The 23048-nt window shown below is 41.8% G+C and overlaps 1 protein-coding gene across 1 annotated transcript; it reads left to right on the forward strand.

The window, feature by feature from the left end:
- Positions 1-563: 563 nt before the first annotated feature.
- On the forward strand, positions 564-20055 carry LOC134029235 (nucleotidyltransferase MB21D2). Its single transcript, XM_062473287.1, has 2 exons — positions 564-835; positions 17357-20055. The coding sequence occupies exons 1-2, from the start codon at positions 580-582 to the stop codon at positions 18619-18621; spliced, it is 1521 nt and encodes a 506-aa protein (XP_062329271.1). The 5' UTR covers positions 564-579; the 3' UTR covers positions 18622-20055.
- Positions 20056-23048: the final 2993 nt, after the last annotated feature.

Genomic DNA, 23048 nt, shown 5'->3' on the forward strand with positions numbered 1-23048 from the left:
TGGTCTTTCATGTTTTTCCTTATGAATAGTTGAAGAGAGACTTTAAGATTTTCATAAAGGTATCATGTTTGATTAAATGGCAATGCGTTCATGGCAAAAAGTGACATACAAAGCATTTTTTCTGAAATTGTCTGAAACTTTACCTGTATATATATAGAGAGAAATCTAGTGAGTTATGGTTTGTAAAAACCCTTAAAAGAAAGTAAATTAAATATAGCCTACTGAATAAAGGTGAATTCCAACACAGCTTTTATGCCTGGAACAGCACCGTGTTGGTCTACTGTACTTCAAACATCGTATAATGAAACACCTTGTTTGTGCATCAGTTGAGTTTGGGTTGCGTGGTCGTTCTAGTTGTTGTGGTAGTTGTTGTTATTAAAGTAAGCCCCGTATAGTAGGTTCCAGTAGGCTACTCAACAACAAAAAACACTATTGAAAATTTGAGTGATCGGATCGAATCGGATATAGTGATCGGATGCAAAACCAATGAGCTTTCGTTAGCATCGGCCTTGGTGCTTCTTGGTGGTGCTGTGCCCCATGGTAGCGCGCATGCGTTCAAACCGCTGTCTTTTTCTTGTAATGATGGCGGCGCCTGCTCTGACCAGCCGGGCGGGATCCGTGAGCAGCCTGGGAAGCAGCCCTACTGCAACGCCTTCCATAAATAATAACAACAAAATAACTCCAACCTACCCTGAGCTCGATTTTAGATCCGGGGCCACTATCGAGGATTTAAACAAATTGATTCAGGAATTTAGTAAACACGATCAGCGTGAATATGACGACCAGCGAGCTCTGGAGATCCATACCGCCAAGGATTTCATTTTCTCCATGCTCGGTAAGGAAGAACCCTTTAAGCAATCATTTAAGTAAAGAACCTTTTAAGCAATCATTTAAAGAAAGAAACGCCAGTGTTTTTTTTTAATGCTAACAATTTATAAATATGACAAATTTCCAGAATGTACTTAAATAGGAAGGCACCGCTGCATTAGAATCGCTTGTGGTTCAGTAAGTTAGGTTTGTTTCTGCATAGTGCCACATTCCTCTTTATATTCGATTACAGTGTCATCAGTTGTTAAACTGGCCATGCAGACATTAATAGGCTACTTTGGGGTTTAGACGGTCCACTGTACATCAACATGCGTCAGAATACTGACGTTTTAGTTTAGTTTGTGCCTAGATCGCGTGACCCGTGATATTAGGTGCGTTCGACATGGACTCACTTCATGTAGCGGTGCAGCCGGTTGCAGGCGGCTGACTTGAAACTGCACGGGTTCTAATAACGACACAGCTATTTCATGATTGGCCAGACTCAAACAGGACAACTTTGACGAGTGTTTTGTAATTAGTCTGATACCTTCAGTTTCGCCAATGCTCAAATCCGGACCAAACAGTTTAATTGAATTAAAAATGTGTTAAAGAAAGGGTTTTAGTCCGCCTCTTCACTAACGCAGCAAACCACGAGAAGCTGGAATGTCCGACTTCACAGAGCCGTTTTTAACTCCTCCCCGACTGCAAGCGGCTACTCTCGCCGGTCGTTTCATGCAGCCGCAGTCCATGTCGAATGCACCTAATAGGTGTGTTCGACCTCATGCAGCGCCGCAGCCGCCTGCAGCCGTCTGCAGCCGTCTGACTTGAAGCAGTGAATTCTGGTTAGACTTTTTGTCCGACTTGAGACGGCGCCGAGGCTAGGTCACGGTGACGTATACATCAAAGTACTGTGAGATCAATTCGAGAACTGCCGGCTGTATAGCCGAGCGCATTTTCTTACGAGCAGCTGCACGGGTTCTAATGACGACACAGCATTTCATCATTGGCCAGACTCACACACGCGCAACTTTGACCCTTGTTTTGTATTTATTCAGACACCCTCAGTTTCGCCAATGCTCAAATACGGACCAAACAGTACAATTGAATTAAATATTTGCCTTTATTGACAGACTGCGATAGCTAACTATTGTTGAAGAAAGGGTTTTAGTCCGCCTCTTCACTAACGTAAGTTTAATTTAGTTCTGGTTGTATTATCAATCTGCAGATTGGAGAAAGAGTTTAATATGTTAAACTCTTTCTCCAATCTGCAGATTGGAGAAAATGACATAAATACATAAAATGACAAATTTCAGTGCATTGGTTCGTGCAAGTTCTAATCAGAATCAGAATTCGGATTATTCGCCATGCGAAAACAATTAAATTTGCGACCATGCAGTTCATCAACAATAAAGTAAGTAAACAGCGCTTGATTGGCCATGACTGACGTCAGCAAACCACGAGAAGCTGGAATGTCCGACTTTACGGAGCTGTTTTTAACTCCTCCCCGACTGCAAGCGGAAACTCACGCCGGCGCTGCATGAAGTCGAACACACCTAATATAATGTCAGGGTTTCCCGCAGCACTTTTCCGTTAAGGCAGCCGCCTAAGCAACACACGCCTGCCGCCTTAACTACGTTGTAAAAAAACCAACATATACACATTTTTTACAGCGTTGTTCTGTTTTATCCATTCCAAACCGTGACCAACGCCAGTCTCCCTTCTCTGCAGAACGCATTAGTCTATTGCACAAACTACCCGGTTCACGTCTCACTCATGCTGCACACTTAACGTGCTCCGTAGCAGTTTGTTCGAGATAACATATCAACACGTATAAAAGCACCGCCTACTGACCAACCAAAATTGTCTTGGAAAATTGCATCACTATTTGTCAAAGATCCCGTGGATCTAATTGGATGGAAAACACTATTTAGAGTCAAATCTACTACTGCCATTATGAGTGATATTTAGAAGGCCATTAACTTACGCAGTCTGAAATTTTCTCCCAACATTCCTTTCTTTTATTGGAAGCAGCAACAGTGTGGCTTTTTGCTTGAATTATGCTGTTAAACTTCGTATTTGTTTAAAATTAATGTTTGCTCTTCTTGTGTGATGTATGGCACTCTAGACCTGATTTGTAATTGTGTTTGTAATTGGGTGTGCTTGCCTCTGTCAAGGCGCAATCTATACATTGTCTCATTGGCCGGATCCAGGGGGGTGCTCTGCCGCGCCCCCCCAGTTCCTTCTGACTTCAGCCAAATATGTTACATGTTGAAGGTATAAAAAAGTCTGTTAAGGCTTTCAGTGATATGTATTTTTTAAATGATTCCCCAGTGATTGGCTGGTTGATAATGGGCAACGTAGGTTAGAGCTCCGCCTCTAAAAAGTGACCAATAAAAGTGAAATCAACCTTGAAACTCTTGCCACTCACTTGAAATTATCTAACATCTAATTGGTTTTATGGACCTGACTCAGTTGAATTCTGAATCACCTTTGTGATTGTGGTTATAGTACTGACCACATAATTAGTCAGGGCTTTGACAGTGCCAAGCTTTGTTGCAAAAAAAGATTATCAGGGATGTACCCTACATTCACTGTTACAACCATCAGCTGCACCTGGCTGTGGTGCATGCAATGCAAGCCGATTCACGTTCTAAAACCTTTTTTGAGTTGTCAGGAGCACTGCATTCTTTCTTTCAGCGCCATTACATGGCAAATCACAATGCACCCTCTGTAAAGAGACTTCTAGAAATCAGGTGGAACATCATTATGATGTCACTATTACCCCTTTTCCACCAAAGCCGGGCCGGTGCTGGTTCTGGGCTGGTGCTTATGCGGTTCGGTGCTGGTTCTAATCTAAGAACTAGCTTGATTTTCCACCGACTCGAGAGCCAGAGTAGGGCTAAAGGCCGATTTATACTACTCTGTTTTCACGGACACAGGGAACGCCCTCCCTGTCGTGAAACGCCCTCTCCGAGCCCCTCGGAGAGCTCGACGTGCGCCTCCTGATTTTCCTGACTATCCGTCTGTCATTTTACGGATACCCCTTGGCTGTGATTGGTACGCTTGCGTCAGGGGCGGGAGCGGGGTTGCCGTGATAAACAGGACGAACAGAATCCTTTGACCGCCATTGCTGTAAGTTTTTACAATTCATATTTCAGCTAAACAGTACATGTAAATCAGCATCTGAATTAAAATGTGACGAGAAATGGACAGTGTAGTTGCTGAAAATGTGCATATTTTATTGATGAAACGGCTAATTTGTAAATTTGCTCCGACTTCTCGATAACCTAGGTAAATAAACACTCGACGACGACTTACAAAAAAACGTTGCGCCACCTACTCTTCTGGCGGTGAATTGTTTTCAGCACCCACAGCCCTCGGGAGTACTATAAATTCAACAAATCCGTCCGACTCCGTCCGTCTGTCCGTAACGGAGTCGGAGTAGTATAATTCGGCCTTAAGTAACAACTAGGGCTGTCCCCGACTAAGATTTTCTTTGGTCGACCAAGACTCGACTAAAACGTCTGAAAATCGCTTTTTTTTCACCCCAAAAAAACGTACAAACATTTTCCCGATCTGACTCAATGGCTGCTGGACATTGCAGATTCAGCTGCTAATAGCCTACTAATAATAAGACTCGTATCACCAGTCCTGTTGTAACCGAATGTATCTCTTACAATGTACTACAAATTAAAAATATTGTTTGTTTTACATGAAGAAGCTGAGTGGGGAACGGTGCAACAGAGAAAGATTTTGTTGTCTTGGCCGGAGAAGATAATGTCATTCGATTTGGATGTGATTCTTATAATAGGCATATTCATTTTTCAACCCAGCGCATGAGCAAAGTAGGGCTAGGCCAACTTACGTTTTTCAGGTGGTAGGCTACGTCATATTCGACGTCGAACTATGAAAAATAAACCGTTGTTGGCAGAGTTTGCATTCAACGTTTTTTGAGTCACCCGGTACTTTGTAAATGTACTTTAATGAAATGCTGCCATACCACAGATTTCTTTGCCATTTTGACTAATAACAGGACAAAGTAGGCTATAGCAGAGTTTGTAGTTCGGCAGCCAATTGTGCTCGTGCCATGTGCAAAATACCAAACCAAAACAAAGCGCAGATTAACGAAAGGGAAAACAGTAACACCTTTTCTTTTTAAATTATATATTTTTATAGTTGCTTTATTTGTCTTAAATAATATAATCTACCATTTCTGTAGAACATTTCGTTAATTCAGCAATGATGACACAAGCGGGAATCAGATCTCACACTGCCATACGGCAGCTTGACTAAAAAAATCTTACTCGACTGAGTGGGGACAGCCCTAGTAACAACGTTCTCACCGGCAGTATTACTATTAGCTAGATGGAATCGCGATTGAAACAGTACCATCTGATAACTGAAAAACGTAAATACGTAAATAAGCTTGATATTTATTTAGGCGGAAATGGCTAATTCAAAAGAAGTTTGCTGGAAGCGATCATTCGATCTTAGACTAGAGCCCTGCACGATGGAGAAGCTGACCTCAGTAAATTGTGCTACGAGCAAGCTAGCCTAGCTGCTGTTAGAATTTAATTAGAATTTAATTAGAATTTATTTGTTCAATCAGTGAAACATACAGATGCATATAAATGAAATGTTCCCCTGAGCTGGAACAGTAAAAATGGACACCAGAGACAGCAGACAGTGAGCTCTCCAACTACGCTACTTCTCACACTTTAGCTACCATTTCACCAAAATACCATAATTCTACACCGAGTAGCCTAATATCAATTTAGCGGTTTGCACTAACTCATAGCAGAGATACCTCTGGAAAAGTTATCTAGTATAATTATAACAAGCACACAGAACTGAGTAATGAACTGCTGGCAGCGGTGGATGGTCCAGGTGCGACCGGAGGATGAACGGCCGGGGGGGCGATGCTCGGTACGGATCCGCGCTGCAAGAGAAGCCGTGTGTTGGTGAACCCCGTCTGTCTCTGGTCCATGTTAAAACTGTCCGCCGTGAAATGGTCAGTGGCGCAGAGGCGGCTGTTGGAGTTTAACCGAAGCTTTCCATGAGCGTGGCTCTTCACAAAATCTATCCACCTATTTTTCCTTTCATTATCAACAGGGAACTTATGGCGTTGCAGTGCAGCTGGAGTTCTTGCATTCAGGGAAGATGCAGTTGCAGGTGGTAGGAGACATCCTGAAGCTAGCTAGCTAGCCGATGTAAGCTACAATAACAGTACAGCAGGAGCAGCCATTCAGTGATCTGACGTAGATGGGGCGAAATGACGTAGATAGGGCATTTTTTGGCTCCGCCCATTAAAACCTGATCTGAAAACGGAAGTGAAACTGTTCTTCGGTCTAACTCCACATTTCAGTGTGGTTTTAGCGCTTTGCACATGCTTTCAGGAACTCATTTCACACGTATATAATGTACTTAGAAGCAAAACATGGAATTTACTTTACAGGATCTTTAAGGAGTCCAAAGCAAGTTAGCTGGTAAATTCACGAAAATCCTGCATTTTTTCATATTTCAACCACCACATATAAATTGTTATTAGTACTATTTTATATAGCCAGCTTTATTTAAAGTTTATCGTAAGCTTGTTATATTCTAAATGCAGTTGTAGCTAGACTGTAGGTCTACGTAAGCAACACTTTTACTGTAGCTAGCTGTACGTGTATCATAGCCAGAAGATCACCGGATCACTACAAACAAAAGGAGTGGAAGAACACTGGACATATTGTACAATAAAATGTTTTATTGAATGCAGTTGGTTGCCATGTTTATTCTATTTTATTTACCAAACTCCTTTCTTGTCTTAAATTGAGCAGTTGCTGGTGATAATTTTTAGATTCAACTTGCATCAAGTACTACAAATATAAGTGTTGTTAATGTGGTAAATTGTAAGTGGGCTGATGAATAAAAAAACGTTTAACAAGTCCCATTTACTTCAACAGTCGAAGGTAAACGTTAAGTGGAACAATATAGTACTCATTAGGCTACCGTTTGGTATGTACAGTATGGTACAGTACAGTTGGTACAGTATGGTAGCTAGCATAGCCATTTCTAGCTCTGCTTCACAATATTGCGTTATGTATTATAAGTTCATGTAATACATACATGTTAATAAAGTGTCAGACATACATGATACAACCCACCAGTAACCAATTGACATTATGTGTTAATATACCGAAAATGTCTGTGAATCGAGATGGTGCTGCTGTCTGTCCCGCCGAAAACCATTCAAACAGGTTGACAGCAGTGGGGGTTTTGTTTAACTACAGCGAGCTACCGGAACCACGTGACAAAAAAGCTCTAGCTTTTTTCCTGTGTTTCACTGGCAGTGAGTGTTCACAATGTTGTATTTCACTCCATTCTACACCAAAAACGTCAGGGAGGACTGCCTTTTGTACATACGAGTCTGCTGAAGATAGCCAGAATATTGGATTTCTTTAACCGAGCCTGTTTCATTCATCATTTGTCTGAGAAAGCGACTTCCGTTGGCCAGCTTCATTGAAAACCATTCAAACCGGTTGACAGCAGTGTTTTTTTTAAAAACTAAAGCGAGCTACATGAACCACGTGATCACGTGTCGGCGAGATCAAAGCGTGTCGCAACTCTCTTTTTCTATGGCTCTGGTCAAACTTAAGGGGATTGTTTGACTGCGCCGGAAATTAAAAACGTTTCTTTTGACATCAAGTTTAGGCTGTGGCATTGAAGACGGTGACGCACCACACAAGCTTGAGTTTAAATACATTATTTAATGTGACATTACTTACTGTACATGCAAGTCTTGATTTGCTTAAATGTAACCTACATGTGCTGCTAGTACACCACGGCACAATACGATACTCGCTGTGCAACAGCACATCTATGCACGTTGTATCCATGCGTTGTTGCTAACTTGTGCTGACGTTATGACGTAGGCAAGCACTGAGGACCCTTTGTTGACAAGGCACTTTTTGCCACTAAAATGTAATTTCAACTTAAACCATGCAACGGAACGTTCGCGCGAATACAAGCAACTCAATCGGGACCAAGACGAACATTTTGACACCGACGTTGTCTATGTAGTGCAAATATTCAAGTTTTTTTAGGGGTGGGAAAATAATAAAAATAATAAATATATATACGTGAGAGAACAAAGGTTGTGCCCTTGCTGAAGGCAAAGCACACCGAATTACACATGTTAACGGAGTAGGCTAATCGTATTATTGGCATAAACCGAATATTGCTAGTAATCGTGTTTCTCATGGTCATGTAAATTGCTCTCTAGAAGCTGGCCACCGGCAGCGAATATAGGTCCATCAGCCACCTTTTTGGTGTTGGTCTAAGCACAGTGTTCAACTGTGTTGAGGATTTCTGCGACTCTGTCATAAGTGTCCTGCTTCCTCAACATATCACTACTCTGGATGCTGCCAAGCTCATTGAAATGGCCACATTCTTCCATAACCGCTGTGGAATACCACAGTGTGTTGGCGCAATAGACGGAAGCCACATCCCTATCATTGCACCTGAGGAATATCCCCGGGACTACTTTAACAGGAAAGGGTGGCACTCGATCGTGTTACAAGGAGTTGTGGATGGGAAAGGCCTGTTTTGGGATGTGTGTGTGGGCTATGCAGGGAGTTTGCATGATGCTAGAGTGCTAAGGCAGTCCCATCTATGGGAGCTACTAAATGATGGGGAATTACTTGGAAAAAACAAACTGGCCATCTCTGGCATTAACGTTGGACACTTTAATTGGTGACCCGGCTTACCCCATGCAGAACTGGCTTATGAAGCCCTTCTCTGACACGGGTAGACTGTCAGCAGAGCAACATACGTACAACTACAGACTGAGCAGTGCACGGTCAGTTGTAGAGATGGCTTTTGGAAGACTAAAGGGGCAATGGAGATGTCTCCTCAAAAGAAATGACTGCAAGCTGGAGCTGAGCAAGATGATGACCTTGACCTGCTGTGTACTTCATAATATTTGTGAAGAGCATGGTGACAATTTCATTGAGGAGCACGACAGGCAGTTCAACATTCAGCCTCCAGGTCAGGCATTGCCTGAGCATGGTGAGCTGGAAGGGGCAGACTTTAGGGCAGCCATAATGAGCTACTTCAACAGAAGAGAAGAATAAATGTTTGTACTGTATACCACTGTACCTTAACTGTGTTCTGTTCTGTTTACCTGATAAAAGCTGCACATCTCATCAATTCACGTTTAAGTGATAGGTGAAGTAGTTATAGATGATGGGTAAAATAGCATGTGAGCCTTCACATATTTAAAACTGAAGAACAAGAATAAATAGATAAATAATTATATTTTAAATTCAGAAATAGTTAAATATAACAATGCATATTTCATTTATTGGCTTGAGACTCCATCGCCGTCACCATGCGCCCCATAAGACCCAGCAGAGCGCCCGTATCTGCCTCCATTTTCTGCATCATCTCCCTGCTAAAATCTAAAAATGTTGTGTCCGCCTTCTCCATATAGTCAATAAGGTCCTCGTTTGCACGCTTTCTTTTTCCTGTTCACAAAACAATACAGATTAGAAAAACAAAAGAGGACAGTGCACAGAAGGTCTACAGTAATGACGTCACAGCAAAATGTGTTTGGGCCAGATTTGGACCAGGTCTTCATTATCATTTGGCGCAGATCCGCTAAACGGACCTGGACCGGGCTCATCCTTTCCAACGGCCCAATACCGGAACAGGTTCGAATTACGGATCAGAGACAGATCTGGGCCAGAAGTGGTCCAGTACAGTTATTAATGTCATGACTTGTGGTGCGGATCTGGCCCAGATCCGCGACTCACATGAAGAGCTCATCTGGCCCTGGTCTGTGATTCATACTTAGGCTATTATGGGCCAAACAAATATCCACGCAATTTGTAATTTCAAACGTTTTATTTTATTTTAAAACAGACAGAAGAGAACATTACAGCATTAAAAAAAACACGGGAATTGTTACGGGAATATGCACCGGTTCATTTAAATTTAATTTCATAGTGTGTTGATGTTGAAGACTATGTGTATAATACAGTGAGACTTTGGATATGGTACTGACGTCCAAACTAGTTAATGTATTTGGACGTGAGAAGTGGGCGCTAGCAGTAGCTAGCAGCGATCCCCACAGGCTACTAGCAGCTATGCTAGCTACAGACAAAATTGTGGGTATAGTGGCTAGCGCTAACATGGCTACGATGTTGCAGCTAACACACAATGGACATGATATTCAGCAATGTTGGTAAATAATAAGCAAAGATAACCGTTTTGGCCTTATGTTCACATTAGTTGTGTAGTTGTGTTGTGTTAGCTAGTTGTGTTGTTTAAAAGAACCTACTGTACCAGCTAACCGTATATGCTACTAGCTTGTCTAGGCACGTACGTCTGAGGTTGTCAGAATAATGTGGTGTAAACTAAGTTTGTAAACTTTTATGTTTTATATAAATATTTAACAGACTAACATGACATCAACACCAGTTAACTTTTACATTTTTACTTAGGCCTATAATGCACTTACCAACAATCACAAAGACGGTGCAGCCTGCGGTCTTCCACTCTACAGTCAGATAGAGTGGCAGGTTTATGTGGGGGAAAAGCTTTTTGTTAGTTGTGGCGCGTCTGGTCTGCGCAGCTCCCGCGTATCCGGCCCACACCCGCCGGGCGGACTCGATTCAGTTGTGGCGCGTCTGGTCTGCGCAGCTCCCGCGGATCCGGCCCAGAGCCATAGAAAAATATTTATTATCATCTTTTTCTATGGCTCTGATCCGGCCCACACCCGCCGGGCGGACTCGATTCAGTTGTGGCGTGTCTGGTCTGCGCAGCTCCCGCGGATCCGGCCCAGAGCCATAGAAAAATATTTTTTAGCATATTTGTATATGGCTCTGATCCGGCCCACACCCGCCGGGCGGACTCGATTCAGTTGTGGCGCGTCTGGTCTGCGCAGCTGCCGGTGCCGCAACCGCCGGACGGAATGTTACAGCCAGAATTGCTATAGAGGTCTGGCGCAAATTTGGTGCAGATCTGCAGCGCGAATCTGCTGATTCGAAAACGGATCTGGCACAGATGTAAATGCTGTCTGGGTTGGCTTACCAAAACATGAGCGTCTTATATTTTGTTAACAAAACATATTATTCCATTTATGCACAACAAATCTTACCTCCTTTGGCTTGCTGTAGCCTACATAGTCTAATCCACCAGAGCTAGATGGTGCCGGTGAGCTGCTGTCCCGTGGCGACGGCAAAGTTGTTTCCTCACCCTCCTCCACTTCCACATCAGTGACAGACAACTCTATAAATAGCCGAATCAAGAGAATTGTGTCTTAAACATAGTCTTGCAAACTACACTTACATCAACTTCAGTCTTTTTGTGGTAACAAACGTCAACTCGTGAAAACATTAACTTTTTACTTTTGTAGCCATGGTTACGGAAAGTTAGCTAAATAGCAAGAGCTACCTATCAGCTGTTTATCAACTAGCGTCAGCTGCTAATGTCAACAACTTTAACGTTACCCAAGCGATTTAATGTAATGTTAAAACGAGACACAGTAAATAAATATATTTAATGACTTGACGTAATGAGAAGACCTACCTGAAGCAGCGAAACCTTGTCCGCTGTCATCCATTAATTCCTCCAGCATTGCTGTGGCTAAATTCAGCGCCCCCCTCACCTGACAAGCCGGTCTGTCACCTAATACCGACTCCAGGATGTCGTAATATGTTTTTTTTTTGGACGACCACTGCCACTTCTCCCACTTCAAGTCCTTCTTCTGGTCCCTATATTCTTTTTAAAATTGTATTTATTAGTTGTTCTATACCTCTATCGTAGCCAGCCGCGGCCATCTCCAGCTTTATCTTTTCAAATATTGGTTTTGTTAACGGCACCTTCTATTTTATTTTGAACTTCTGTGGAGGACCACAGAGCCAGTAAACATTTCGTTTCCTCCTCAGACGTCAGACCTGCTGTTTTAGTTTAGCTTCCATTTTGTTAGCTGTTGTGGGGCCGGTTGCACAAAGCACCTTAAGTTTTTTCCTTAAGTATGACACTTAAGGGTACATTTCTCCTTAGCTAAGGGATTTACTTAAGGGGGTTGCACAGAATCCCTTAAATGGTTTCCTTAGCTAAGGTGAAACGTTAAGGGATTTACTACATTAAACGTGATTTCACAGCAGTAAAATTCGACCGTTTCCACGGTGACCGCGTCTGTTCAGTTTTATCGTTAGTAGGCTTACATCACCTTACAAGAGCTACAGTAGAGCTAAAAATGGAAGAAAAAAAGGCAAGAAAACCGATTTGGTCAGAGGAGGAAAAGATTGTCCTTCTACAGGAATATAGCAAAAGAAAACACATACTGAAAAGTAAATTCGATCCGCACATAACAGCCCACAAAAAACTACGAATGTGGGAGGAAATAGCAACCAACATAAACTCACGAAGTTTGATCAAACGGTCAATTTCAGAAATTCAAAAAAAATATGATAACTTAACTGTAATGTCCAAAAAAGAGATCACGCATTTCAGGAGGGAGTCCAACAAAACTGGTGAGATCAACTTTACTTGTAGGTGTAGCTTACTGTAGTTGCTACACAGTAACGTTTTGTAACATTTACTGTTACAGTAGCTAGTCGAGGTAGACTAGCCGACCCGTAAATAGCCTTCCATTGGGTTTTCGCGGTCGCGGAACACTCTTCTTGGGATAGGCCTACGTTCATTTATATCCATAAACTCGGCCATGTTGGATTAAAAATGAACTAGAGGTACCTTAAGTTTTCTTCCTTAGTTTGGTTGCTAAGGTCTTTCGTGCAACGCTTTAACAAACTTTAAGGGATTCCTTAAGTATAAGACGAAGTTAAGGAGAAAACCTTAAATACTTAAGGGAACATTTAAGGAAACCTTAAGGGAAATACTTAAGGGTGCTTTGTGCAACCGATTACATTTTAAGGAAACCTTAACTCTGACTTTAAGGAAAATCTTAACTTAAGGTGCTTTGTGCAACCGGCCCCTGGTCTTTTTAAAAGTGGCAGCGTAATGTGTATTTGTTTTGGCACGGGACGGGACGATAATCCCGCCCCCTGGCACCCGACTTTAATTTCAGCAAGGCCAGTTTTGTATTAGCTCAAGTTGAGGAAGCAGTCGTGGCTGAAGTGCTCTGGATAAGAGCGTCTGCTAAACGACTAAATGTAAATGTGAAGTGTTTGGCGCAGACATACAAAACAAATGCACCTACAACAGAAGTTGTGTAGGCGCATTTCCAGAGAAAATAAAATTAAGATACTGGGTCTTCAGATGCTCGGATGAAGGAACTGTAAAAAGATTTTTGTTTTCCTTTGTACATCCAAACTGAGCAAATGTAATGCTTCGTTCGTAACAAAGAGGAGATTTTCAAACAGAGCAATTGAGCTTTCATTTTATGAAAGGCGGAGAAGAACACCCAGGGCTTGGTTTACAACGATCGAAAATTCTAGCCACTGGGGGACCAAAGGCAGGCTAGGGGAACTCATATTAATGTTAAATAACCTCCTAAAGTGAAGTTTTCATGTCATGTCACCTTTAAGCAAGAAATTCACAGGTGTTGCATAGGTGGACCTCTTTAATATGTGCAAGTGTTCAGTGGCTACAAAGAAGCATTTTCTGAGCTGCATACACTATACATCACAGCACAGATCATTGGTGTATCATCAGCATCTTGTGAAAGTTCCTTCTCTACTCTCTCCCGTGTCTTGACACCATTTCGCCGCACTACATGACAGAAAAAAATATTTGATTATTTTGGCTCTCGAGAAGATGATAAAAAAGTTTTGACATGGATGAGTGTGTTTGAGTTTTTGCCCCCCAAAATAAAAAATTGATGCTGTAATCGGGTAGGGGAATCAAATGTAATTGGGATAAAATGTGAGGGAACTGGGGGTGGATTAGACACAAAATCAAAGAATGACTCAAAGTTATGGTTGAAATATGACATACATTTACATTTAGTCATTTAGCAGACGCTCTTATCCAGGGCGACTTACAGTAAGTACAGGGATATTCCCCCCGAGGCAAGTAGAGTGAAGTGCCTTGCCCAAGGACACAACGTCTTTGCACGGCCAGGAATCGAGCCGGCAACCTTCTGATCAATAGCCTGATTCCCTAACCGCTCAGCCATCTGACCCTCACATAAAAACCCTTCTTTTAAGGGTGGAGGTGAGGATAACTTTACATAGGCCTAGCTATATATTTTAAAAGTGCAGAAGGTGTGGAAAACAAACAGAAAAGCTATAATAAATGCAATATAGATGTTATTAAATGATTGGGGGGGGGGGGGGGGGCTTATGTCTTGCCTTATTCCTTATGTTTCCTCACAGAAAATTAAAAATATGTATCTCTCTAATCACAATGCAGAGCAGAATATTACAGGTTACACTTGATAGAAAAATCATCATGGCCTAAATGTGGCTTGCCATTTTAAAATTACTGAATTCAATTGAATTGCCTGCCAACCAAATGTAAAGTAAACAACAAATATTTAAATTGTTTTACGGCCTCATTGCTTAATTTCTTATTTGGTAGCTTGCAAGCAAATCAAATTGTATTTATATTGTCTAGCCCTCTTTACAAGCAATGTCACAGAGGGCTTTACATACGCCCATACTGCCGCTGAACCAACATAAACCCTCAAGGAAGACAAGGAAAAACTCCCAGTAAAAGTCATAGAGGAAAAAATGTAAGAAACCTTGGGAGGAGCAATTGGGTGAGTGATCCCCCTCCTCCAGAGACGGTTGGTGAGTAGGTGTGTTCCAACATCGGCTGGAGTTGAAAACGGCTCCATCAAGTCGGACATTTCCTGCATTCTTCTGGTGGTTACAACAGTCAACGTGGCCGATCAATTGCCTTTTGCTTGCCTACTTTAGGCTGACAAACTGGACGAGATAAAAAAAATCCTTAAAAAATCCTGCTACATGTGAAGAGACAGACTAACCACTTCAACAATATTATTGCAGTCTGTAAATAACGGCTATATAAAATTAAAATAAACATTAAATTGCACTATTCTGTCCAGATTTGAGTATTGGCGGGAATTTACGGTGTCAGAATGAACACAAAACACTTGATGGTTGTTGTGTGTGAGTCTGGCCAATCATGAAATAGCTGTGTTGTCATCAGAGCTATTGTTTAACTTTTCATAAAGATAATGAGCTCGTCAATGTCGCTTTTCGTCAACCCACCAATCACAGTCAGGATGGGGCGGTACATTAAAAGTTTGACGTGCTATAACAAACCTTCATTGTAATAATGCATTTGGTTATGATTGTTGACAAGTTAGTACTCAGCATTAACACCATGGGCGGAACAGGGGTGGCTTCTGGGGCCCCAAATGTTTTCTCTAAATCCCCAAATTTGGGGGGTGAAAATTTGGGTTGTCATTTTCTGTAAATGTAAAAATATGAGTTCAACATCATGTTTATTTTTTATTGTTCAAAAAACTATTTAGCGCTCAAATTAATGCATAAAAAAAATCACGGACGTGCTGTGTTAATGCAAATTAAGTTTGGAAGTCCATATCTAGCATCACATCAAACCCAGAATACATCCTAGGTTTGGGCTAAACCCCGAATGTTTACTATGTCTGGCTCCGCGCATGATTAACACTGGGATCGTTAAGCAGTCTCAAAAATTGTATCAATATTTAAAAAAATATATGATCCCTTTCTGTAATCATGATACCCCCCAGAAATGTTCACTGCCCCCCCAGTCAAACCAGGCTGCATCCGGCCCTGCTTAGGCTACTAGCAACATATCATATTTTTTTAAATACTTATCGCAAAACCTTTAGATATTTTTCTACTTCCATTTACTTCCCTAACAACAAATAATACTGCTCCTTCTGATGTGAAGATAAATTACGGTTTAAAAAGTGAGCGCCTCTGACTCACGAGTCTCCGGCTCAAGAAAAAGTTTTCAAGCTGTGTGAGGTTCACATCGCTCGAGATACAGAGTCATAAGTGTTCGTGCCGAATGACAGACAAATGATAGACAGATTATGATAGATTCAGCGCAGCGTTTAGCTGAAACATAATAGGCTTGAATCATTGCTTTTACATGATCTTTGTTGATGGAATACCCCCCTGGTTGATCAGATTAGGCTCCAAACAAAAACAAAAGCAACAGGTTCATTAGGCAGGCCTTTAATTTGATCAAAGATGCTTGCAATACAACACGGAATGAGCATAATGGCATGTTCCTGCTGAAACAGTCAGTGATGAGCCGTCCTATCTGAGACGTTTGAAATAGAGCACAGAGATTAGAAGAAATCTGCTCATGGGCCGATGCTTGTCAACCAGTCCAACCCTGGTGTATGGTATCCAAAATATATCATACTCACCACTTGCTCCATTTTGCTGTTTGTAGTACAGATAATTTGTATAGGCTACTGGGACCTCTCAGAAACAGGCGACACTCCCTCAGAAAGACTGTATAGGCCACACAGCTACATGCCAGCACAGGGAGTACCAGTACCTATCTTTTCTTTAGGCCTGTTTAGTGTGAGAATTCGATTTTTTCAGATGATCAATTTAATTTAATATCGAGCTCATTATGAGCTCATACTGAAAAACGCCCAGGACTTTGAAACGCAGACCGGCCCACAGCCGTGTATTATTATAATATTTTTTTTTTGTTGCCATGGCCGTTTGATCGGCTGTCTCTCCATTTTGCTGTTTGTAGTACAGATCATTTTTATAGGCTTAGTATGGCACTACGCTTTCTTCTCCCACTATTCTTCTGATCCTGATTGTTTAGTATGGCAGCAATACAGTCATCCGTGGGAGAGAGAGGCGGGCAGTGTCCCAATGTTTGCCGAAGCACTTTTTTGCCTCACTTTTAAAGTCAAGGGTGTAGGTTTGGTTAAGATTGAATTTCCAAGCTATGCTATCTTCGTAGCTACCTATAATTCAGGGCTGCAACTAACTAACTACTTTTATCTAAGCGTCTGTCGACAATTTCTCAGATTTATTGATGAATCTAGATTAAAAAAACTTTTAGCAACATTATTTTATACAAAAAGTATACATTTTATTCCAAGTTGACAATAAATAACAGACCTAAATGTATGCTATTACAGCATGTGCAAAATATATACAGACGTAAAAGACAAGAACTAAACAGGCTTTGCTACATCAAATAGCTTTAACAACAGGCCATGGACTATGGAGATATTGTTTCTGCAGTGATATATTCTCACACTCACTCTCTCACAAACTCACCCTTTTACACACACTATCTCTCTTAGACACACACTTTCCTCATCAAGAAGCCAGTCATGGTGAATAGTTTTTTCCAAAATGAGACAGTATGTGTCTGCATAATCACATTTTACTGAAAAAACAATGGATGAAAAATTGAGTATTTATCATGGTTTATGGTGCCTGTTGCTGTTGCAACATTCATCACACTGATTTAATAATATTTGTAAATTGTTTGTTATTTGTATGTATTTTGTTTTGTGATAACACAATACTTGTTCGGCAGAAATGTAACTATACTGTGGTATCTATTATTATGCTAATCATTTGCCCCTTTCAATCAGGTATGGTGCAAAAACTGGACCAGAAGCTCCCTGTTGCTAACGAGTACCTTCTGTTGTCTGGTGGGGTACGGGAGGGAGTGGTAGACATGGACCTCGATGACTTGAGTGTCTACGCCCGTGGAACAGACTACGACATGGACTTCACCCTGCTGGTACCTGCACTCAAACTTCATGACCGCAATCAGCCTGTTACTCTGGATATGCGCCACTCTGCACTGTGCCATTCCTGGCTCAGTCTGCGCCTCTTTGATGAGGGAACCATCAACAAGTGGAAGGACTGTTGCACCATTGTGGACCACATCAATGGAGCCACAAATTACTTCTTCTCACCCACGCTGGTGGCAGACTGGTTCTACGAGTCCATCAGTATGGTACTGGTGGAGATCCAGAAGAAACCCCAGCGTGGTATGCCAAAAGTGGAGAAGGTGGAGAGGAATGGCACCATCATATCAGTCATTCTTGGTGTGGGCAGCAGTCGCATGCTGTATGACATTGTGCCTGTGGTGTCTTTTAAGGGCTGGCCAGCCGTGGCACAGAGCTGGCTGATGGAGAACCATTTCTGGGATGGAAAGATAACAGAGGAGGAGGTCATTAGTGGCTTCTACCTAGTGCCTGCCTGCTCCTTCAAAGGCCGTAAGGAAAATGAGTGGCGCCTCTCTTTTGCCCGCAGTGAGGTGCAATTGAAGAAATGCATCTCTGCCAGTCTGATGCAAGCCTACCAGGCCTGCAAGGCCATCATCATCAAGCTCCTGTCCAGGCCAAAGGCCATTAATCCCTACCACCTGCGCAGCATAATGCTATGGGCCTGTGACCGACTCCCAGCCAACTACCTGGCCCAGGATGACTTCTCAGCCCACTTCCTGCTTGGCCTTATTGATGATCTACAGCACTGCTTGGTTAACAAGATGTGCCCCAATTACTTTATCCCACAGTGTAATATGTTGGAGCACTTGTCGGATGAGACAGCGACGCTGCATGCCCGTAAGATCTCTTCTGTGCGCTCTGACCCTGCAGAACACCTGCGTACCACCATTGAGCATGCCAAAGCTGCCAACTGTCTGACCCTGGACTTGCAGTGGCGCAGTAGTGCCTCAAACCTTCCCTCTCCCCAATCGGACGCAGGTGGGGAACACCAGCCAGATGATCGGCTAGCTAAGAAGCTGCAACAGCTGGTAACAGAAAACCCTGGGAAGTCCATCTCTGTCTTCATTAATCCTGATGATGTCACCCGGCCTCACTTTCGCATTGATGACAAATTCTTCTGAGTTTCAAAATATTGTCCTTACCGCACCTTCTCTTTGAATTAATAAGCCTACTTGGTTTTATATTTCCCACACTGGCCAAACAGCATTTAGTGGTGTGTCTGCAGATTTTGTTATCCCCTGACCACCCCTATCCCACCCTTTGTGCTCTTTGTCACCTTAAGAAGGCCTTTAATGGAAGCCGGGGCAAAAAGGCATTGCCTCCGACTGAAGATTAAGGAATGTCTAAATTTTCTTTTAGAGGTAATTATGGTACTTACACCATATAACTAACAGTAAGAGGTAGAATTAACTAGGGACTGGATTTTTGAAAATGAATGGAGAAAAACACATGGAATTTTTATCATGAAAAGTATCCTTTCAAGTGAAAAGTGGAAATTGTTTTAGAAAGACCAAATGCCATTTGTCACCTTTTTATCAACGAGTTAAATATATAAATCTTGTTTTAGTTAGTATTATAATGTTGTATCCACAATTCCTTATTTATATGTTGATGACAAGAGAAAATTCAATTTTATTTGTACAGTCATGGTTATTGTTATGTGTATGGTAAAACCGTCCCAGAAATATCCCGAATATCTATGCCAAAAACCTGCAAAAAAACAGACTGGCAAAGTGATTTTCTCTCCTCAAGTGCAATTAGTGAAAATACTCATACACATCTCTCTGTGAAATGTTAATGTAATTGTGTAGTTGGTATAATCCCAAAACTTTGTTTGTTTAACCTTTTTATGGAACTGTCAAACAATTGACTGTTCAATCAGTATTTGCTGCTCTATGTTATAAAAAGGTTTTATGACTGATTAGGTATGCAAATTAGTCAACATAGGTTGCGATGGTCTGATGTATTTGCTGTGTAGACAGAACTGAAAAATTTTAGAAGAATCAGTCTGGTCATTTATTTGGACCAATTGGTCAGCACCCATATCTTCACCATCCACCATGAACCCCTATGTCAGTTTCCTGTTTGGTCAACTCTGTTAATGACATCGGAATAGGACCAAACTGGCAGCAGCAGCATCGGCAGGGAATAAAAACACACTGCCTTATCACCAATTTGGTTGTAATACCAGTTGTAAAGGAAATACATTTATCAACAATCCAGATAACAAAATTTAATCTGAACACATTGTTAGCAACAATCTGTCACTTGGCACCTATCAATGAAATCGTGCATACACAATTTATGTGATGAATAAAATGTATTGTATCCCACGCTGCTTTTCCCTTTTTGTTTCCAAATGGTTTTTAATTTCCTGTAACGAGTAAGCAAGAAAAATATTGCCAAAGTATTATTATTTAATCCACCGATGACATCTTATCTTATACCAATCTTCAATCATGCCCTTCTTGTCCAACCCAGTCTGTAGAAGGTTACTTTTTTTATATGGACTTTCAATATGCCATGAAGAATTCACATGTCCGTATTGCAAGTTCAAGCTCTTATTTCGAACACTATTTAGAAATGAAGTGAAGTAGCAACACCTGAGTAACACAAACATTAAAATGTGAATATTTTTACTCTGGTATCACCAAGTTGATTGACATATTCCAGTCAACAAGCCCACAAGCAAACAATTGTTTAAGGTCGGGTGACCACATTTGAGTTTGTGAAAAAGGGGACACTTCGTGGCGGGGTGGGGGGGGGGGCATGCTGCACCATGACTATCCAGGAGGATAATTATCGTGCCTCTGGCAACACTGAGAGGGCGGGCGACCAATGACAGTCTACAGTCAGAGCTTGCGCATGGTGAAACGTAAGGGAGATACCCTTTCCAAAACTTGTAAGGGCATAATAACTAGTTTGTGAAAGACCCAGAGAAACACAAATATCCAACGACGCAAAATCCCGGACGATTTTGGAATCCCTGCCGGACGCATTTTTTAGGTCTCGAATAGAGGACATGTCTGGTCACCCTATTTAAGGCGACGCAATGTCATCCGGATTTATCACATAGTGGGGCTTGTCGACACCTTTGCAGCCAGTGTGTTCTTGCCGTTACACTGCCCTCAGCAGGGGATAAGGGGTGCTCCTATCTGTGAGCTTGAATTCACAAGCCCCTGTGTGTGTGTGTGTGTGTGTGTGTGTGTGTGTGTGTGTGTGTGTGTGTGTGTGTGTGTGAAATGTATTACTGTGGGTAAGTTTCATATAGGTTATAGGTTTAGACATGACTTGGACATACTTTCCTGTGTTGTTGAGAACTGTTTTTTACGTCCTGTACCCACTCTGCCAGTCCTGCTGTTAGACCCTCATTAAACAAATATTACATCCATGACTAAGGAATCCATCATCTGCAACAAGGCCTGGGTGAAGACTCAACAGTTTTTTTCTTTTCACTGTACATGAGCCAGTCTGACTGGCTAGTCTGACATACCCATAGATTAGATTTATTTGCCAGAATTATCAGGGAATTCATAGGTTAACGCGATCTCCCTGGCATTTATCAGTGTTTTTTCACTTGGGGACACAGGAATCCTTTTGTCTACCAGTGAAATGCCCCGTCACACAAACAATATCTGGTGAACCAGAAGAACAGACGGGTCCAGCTTATGGAAATAAATAGCTATGGCTTTAGGTCACATGGCAAACAGTAAACTCAAGTGATGAAACTTTTAATACAAGGTCTATTCACAAAGATTAATAGTGATGATGCATTAACATTGCAAGTTTTATAATTGTTTTGGTTCTTTCAAACTGTAAGACACACTATTCTGGAGTGGGGTGTGTTCGTTTATGGCATTTACCACACCATCGTTGGTGTTTTCTGGACTCTGTTTGAGAATATCCTTTTGAATGTCAATCCTGACGGCGCTTACCGCTTTGACGTTGTGGCTATCACTGGATTCAAAGATGGATTGTCATCTTGAAGTTTTTATAGAGTTCAGAGTACAGGAGTAGTTTGTCTCTGAGGTCTGAAGGTGATTGTTCAAGAGGGAAGCTGGGTTATCCCATCTCCCCCTCCTTTCCTTTGCACCTATTGAAGGCCGGAACTGGTTTTCAGCTGGTTCACAGGAGTGTGTTCATATTATTGTTCTGGAGATCTGTGTACAGTTACAAAATATAGTTGAATGATTGCTTTATAACTTAAGCTTCATGTAGATACCAATGTAGCAGGACCGTACTTGGTACAGGATGGGGGAGAGTTTAACAGGACAACGCAGACTCCAAATTCCAAAAATATAGCTTTATTAACGTACAAAAGATAGTTGCTGCCCATATTAAAATCCCGACCCCTAACCGTCCTGCCCAACAAAGCACCCCTTCTTTAAAGTGGGCTACGTCTCTTCCATAACACCAACCCCAAGCATCATAGTTCAGAGTTAAGAGGAGGAGGAATGTGGTGACCACTTAACCCTTGTGTTATCTTCGGGTCATTCTGACCCATCAGTCATTGTGACCCACCGTCGTATTGCGACAGATTTACCGCATACAAAGACAAAGTGAAGCATTTTCTTTTAACAGCTAGGCTGTCTCAGACCCCCCACATTGCAAAGGTTAAAAGAAAATTATTTTAATTTGTTTTTGTATTGGGTAAAATTGGGTAAACACAACGATGGTTCGTTATGAACCTTTGGGTCATGTGACCCGAAGGCAGCACGAGGGTTAAGGGTGAGGGAGACAGAGAAGTGAAGCGTGAGTCCGGAGCAGTGTCTCGATTAGAGTACAGACTTAAATCCAGCGTAGTCCGCAGAGATGCAGTCCTCTCCGCCGTTCACCGCTCGTCCCCAGCTCTGTCACCCCCAGGTGTTCCAATCAGTCATCAATCAGCGATCATGTCACTTGTCTTTATTGGCCCGATAGACTCGGTTCATCACAATACCATGGATGACTTAGTTATCTTTCAGGAATAAGGAGTAGTTACTAAAATCAACATGAAAATTAAGTTGCAAAAATTAAGTTTCAAAAATCACACAAATATTCCTGTCATAATTATCCACCTTCTACCCTTATGTTAAAGGTGAAGTCTTAAATAAATTAAGTCTTACAGTTCTGGCAAGGTATGTTTCTTTGTTGAATTCCCACCACAAACTGAGAACAACTGGACACAGTTTGTCCAGAGCAAGCCCTTTGAAGCTCCTTCAGAGAGATTAGAGTCACATGCAGATTAACAAGGTCCCCCACTCTATTGTCTTTTTGTATGGCCATTTGGTGATGTGATCAGCATACTGGAGGGTGTGAAAAAAGACTCATTGTGTTTGACTGATGTGGTTGGATGAGATTACAATTGATATTAAATCAATTTGCACTCATAAAATGTATTCTTAGTCCTTTGAAACTGTAATTGAAGGTGTTGTCAGTCTAATTAGTGCATACATGATACGCATACAGACATGATATATAAGCATAATTTAATTCATAAGAAAGTACTGTATTTCTGCATTCCCTAGTCTGTACCATAGAAGCAAGGACTTTACAGACATGTGTGTAA

This window comes from Osmerus eperlanus, chromosome 11, assembly GCF_963692335.1.
Source record: "Osmerus eperlanus chromosome 11, fOsmEpe2.1, whole genome shotgun sequence".
NCBI classification, from domain to species: domain Eukaryota; kingdom Metazoa; phylum Chordata; class Actinopteri; order Osmeriformes; family Osmeridae; genus Osmerus; species Osmerus eperlanus.

Coding starts and splice junctions, on each gene's coding strand:
- LOC134029235 (XM_062473287.1), top strand. CDS start 580: ATGATGGCGGCGCCTGCTCTGACCAGCCGGGCGGGATCCGTGAGCAGC. Junction 836..17,356: donor TTTCATTTTCTCCATGCTCG/GTAAGGAAGAAC, acceptor CCTTTCAATCAG/GTATGGTGCAAAAACTGGAC.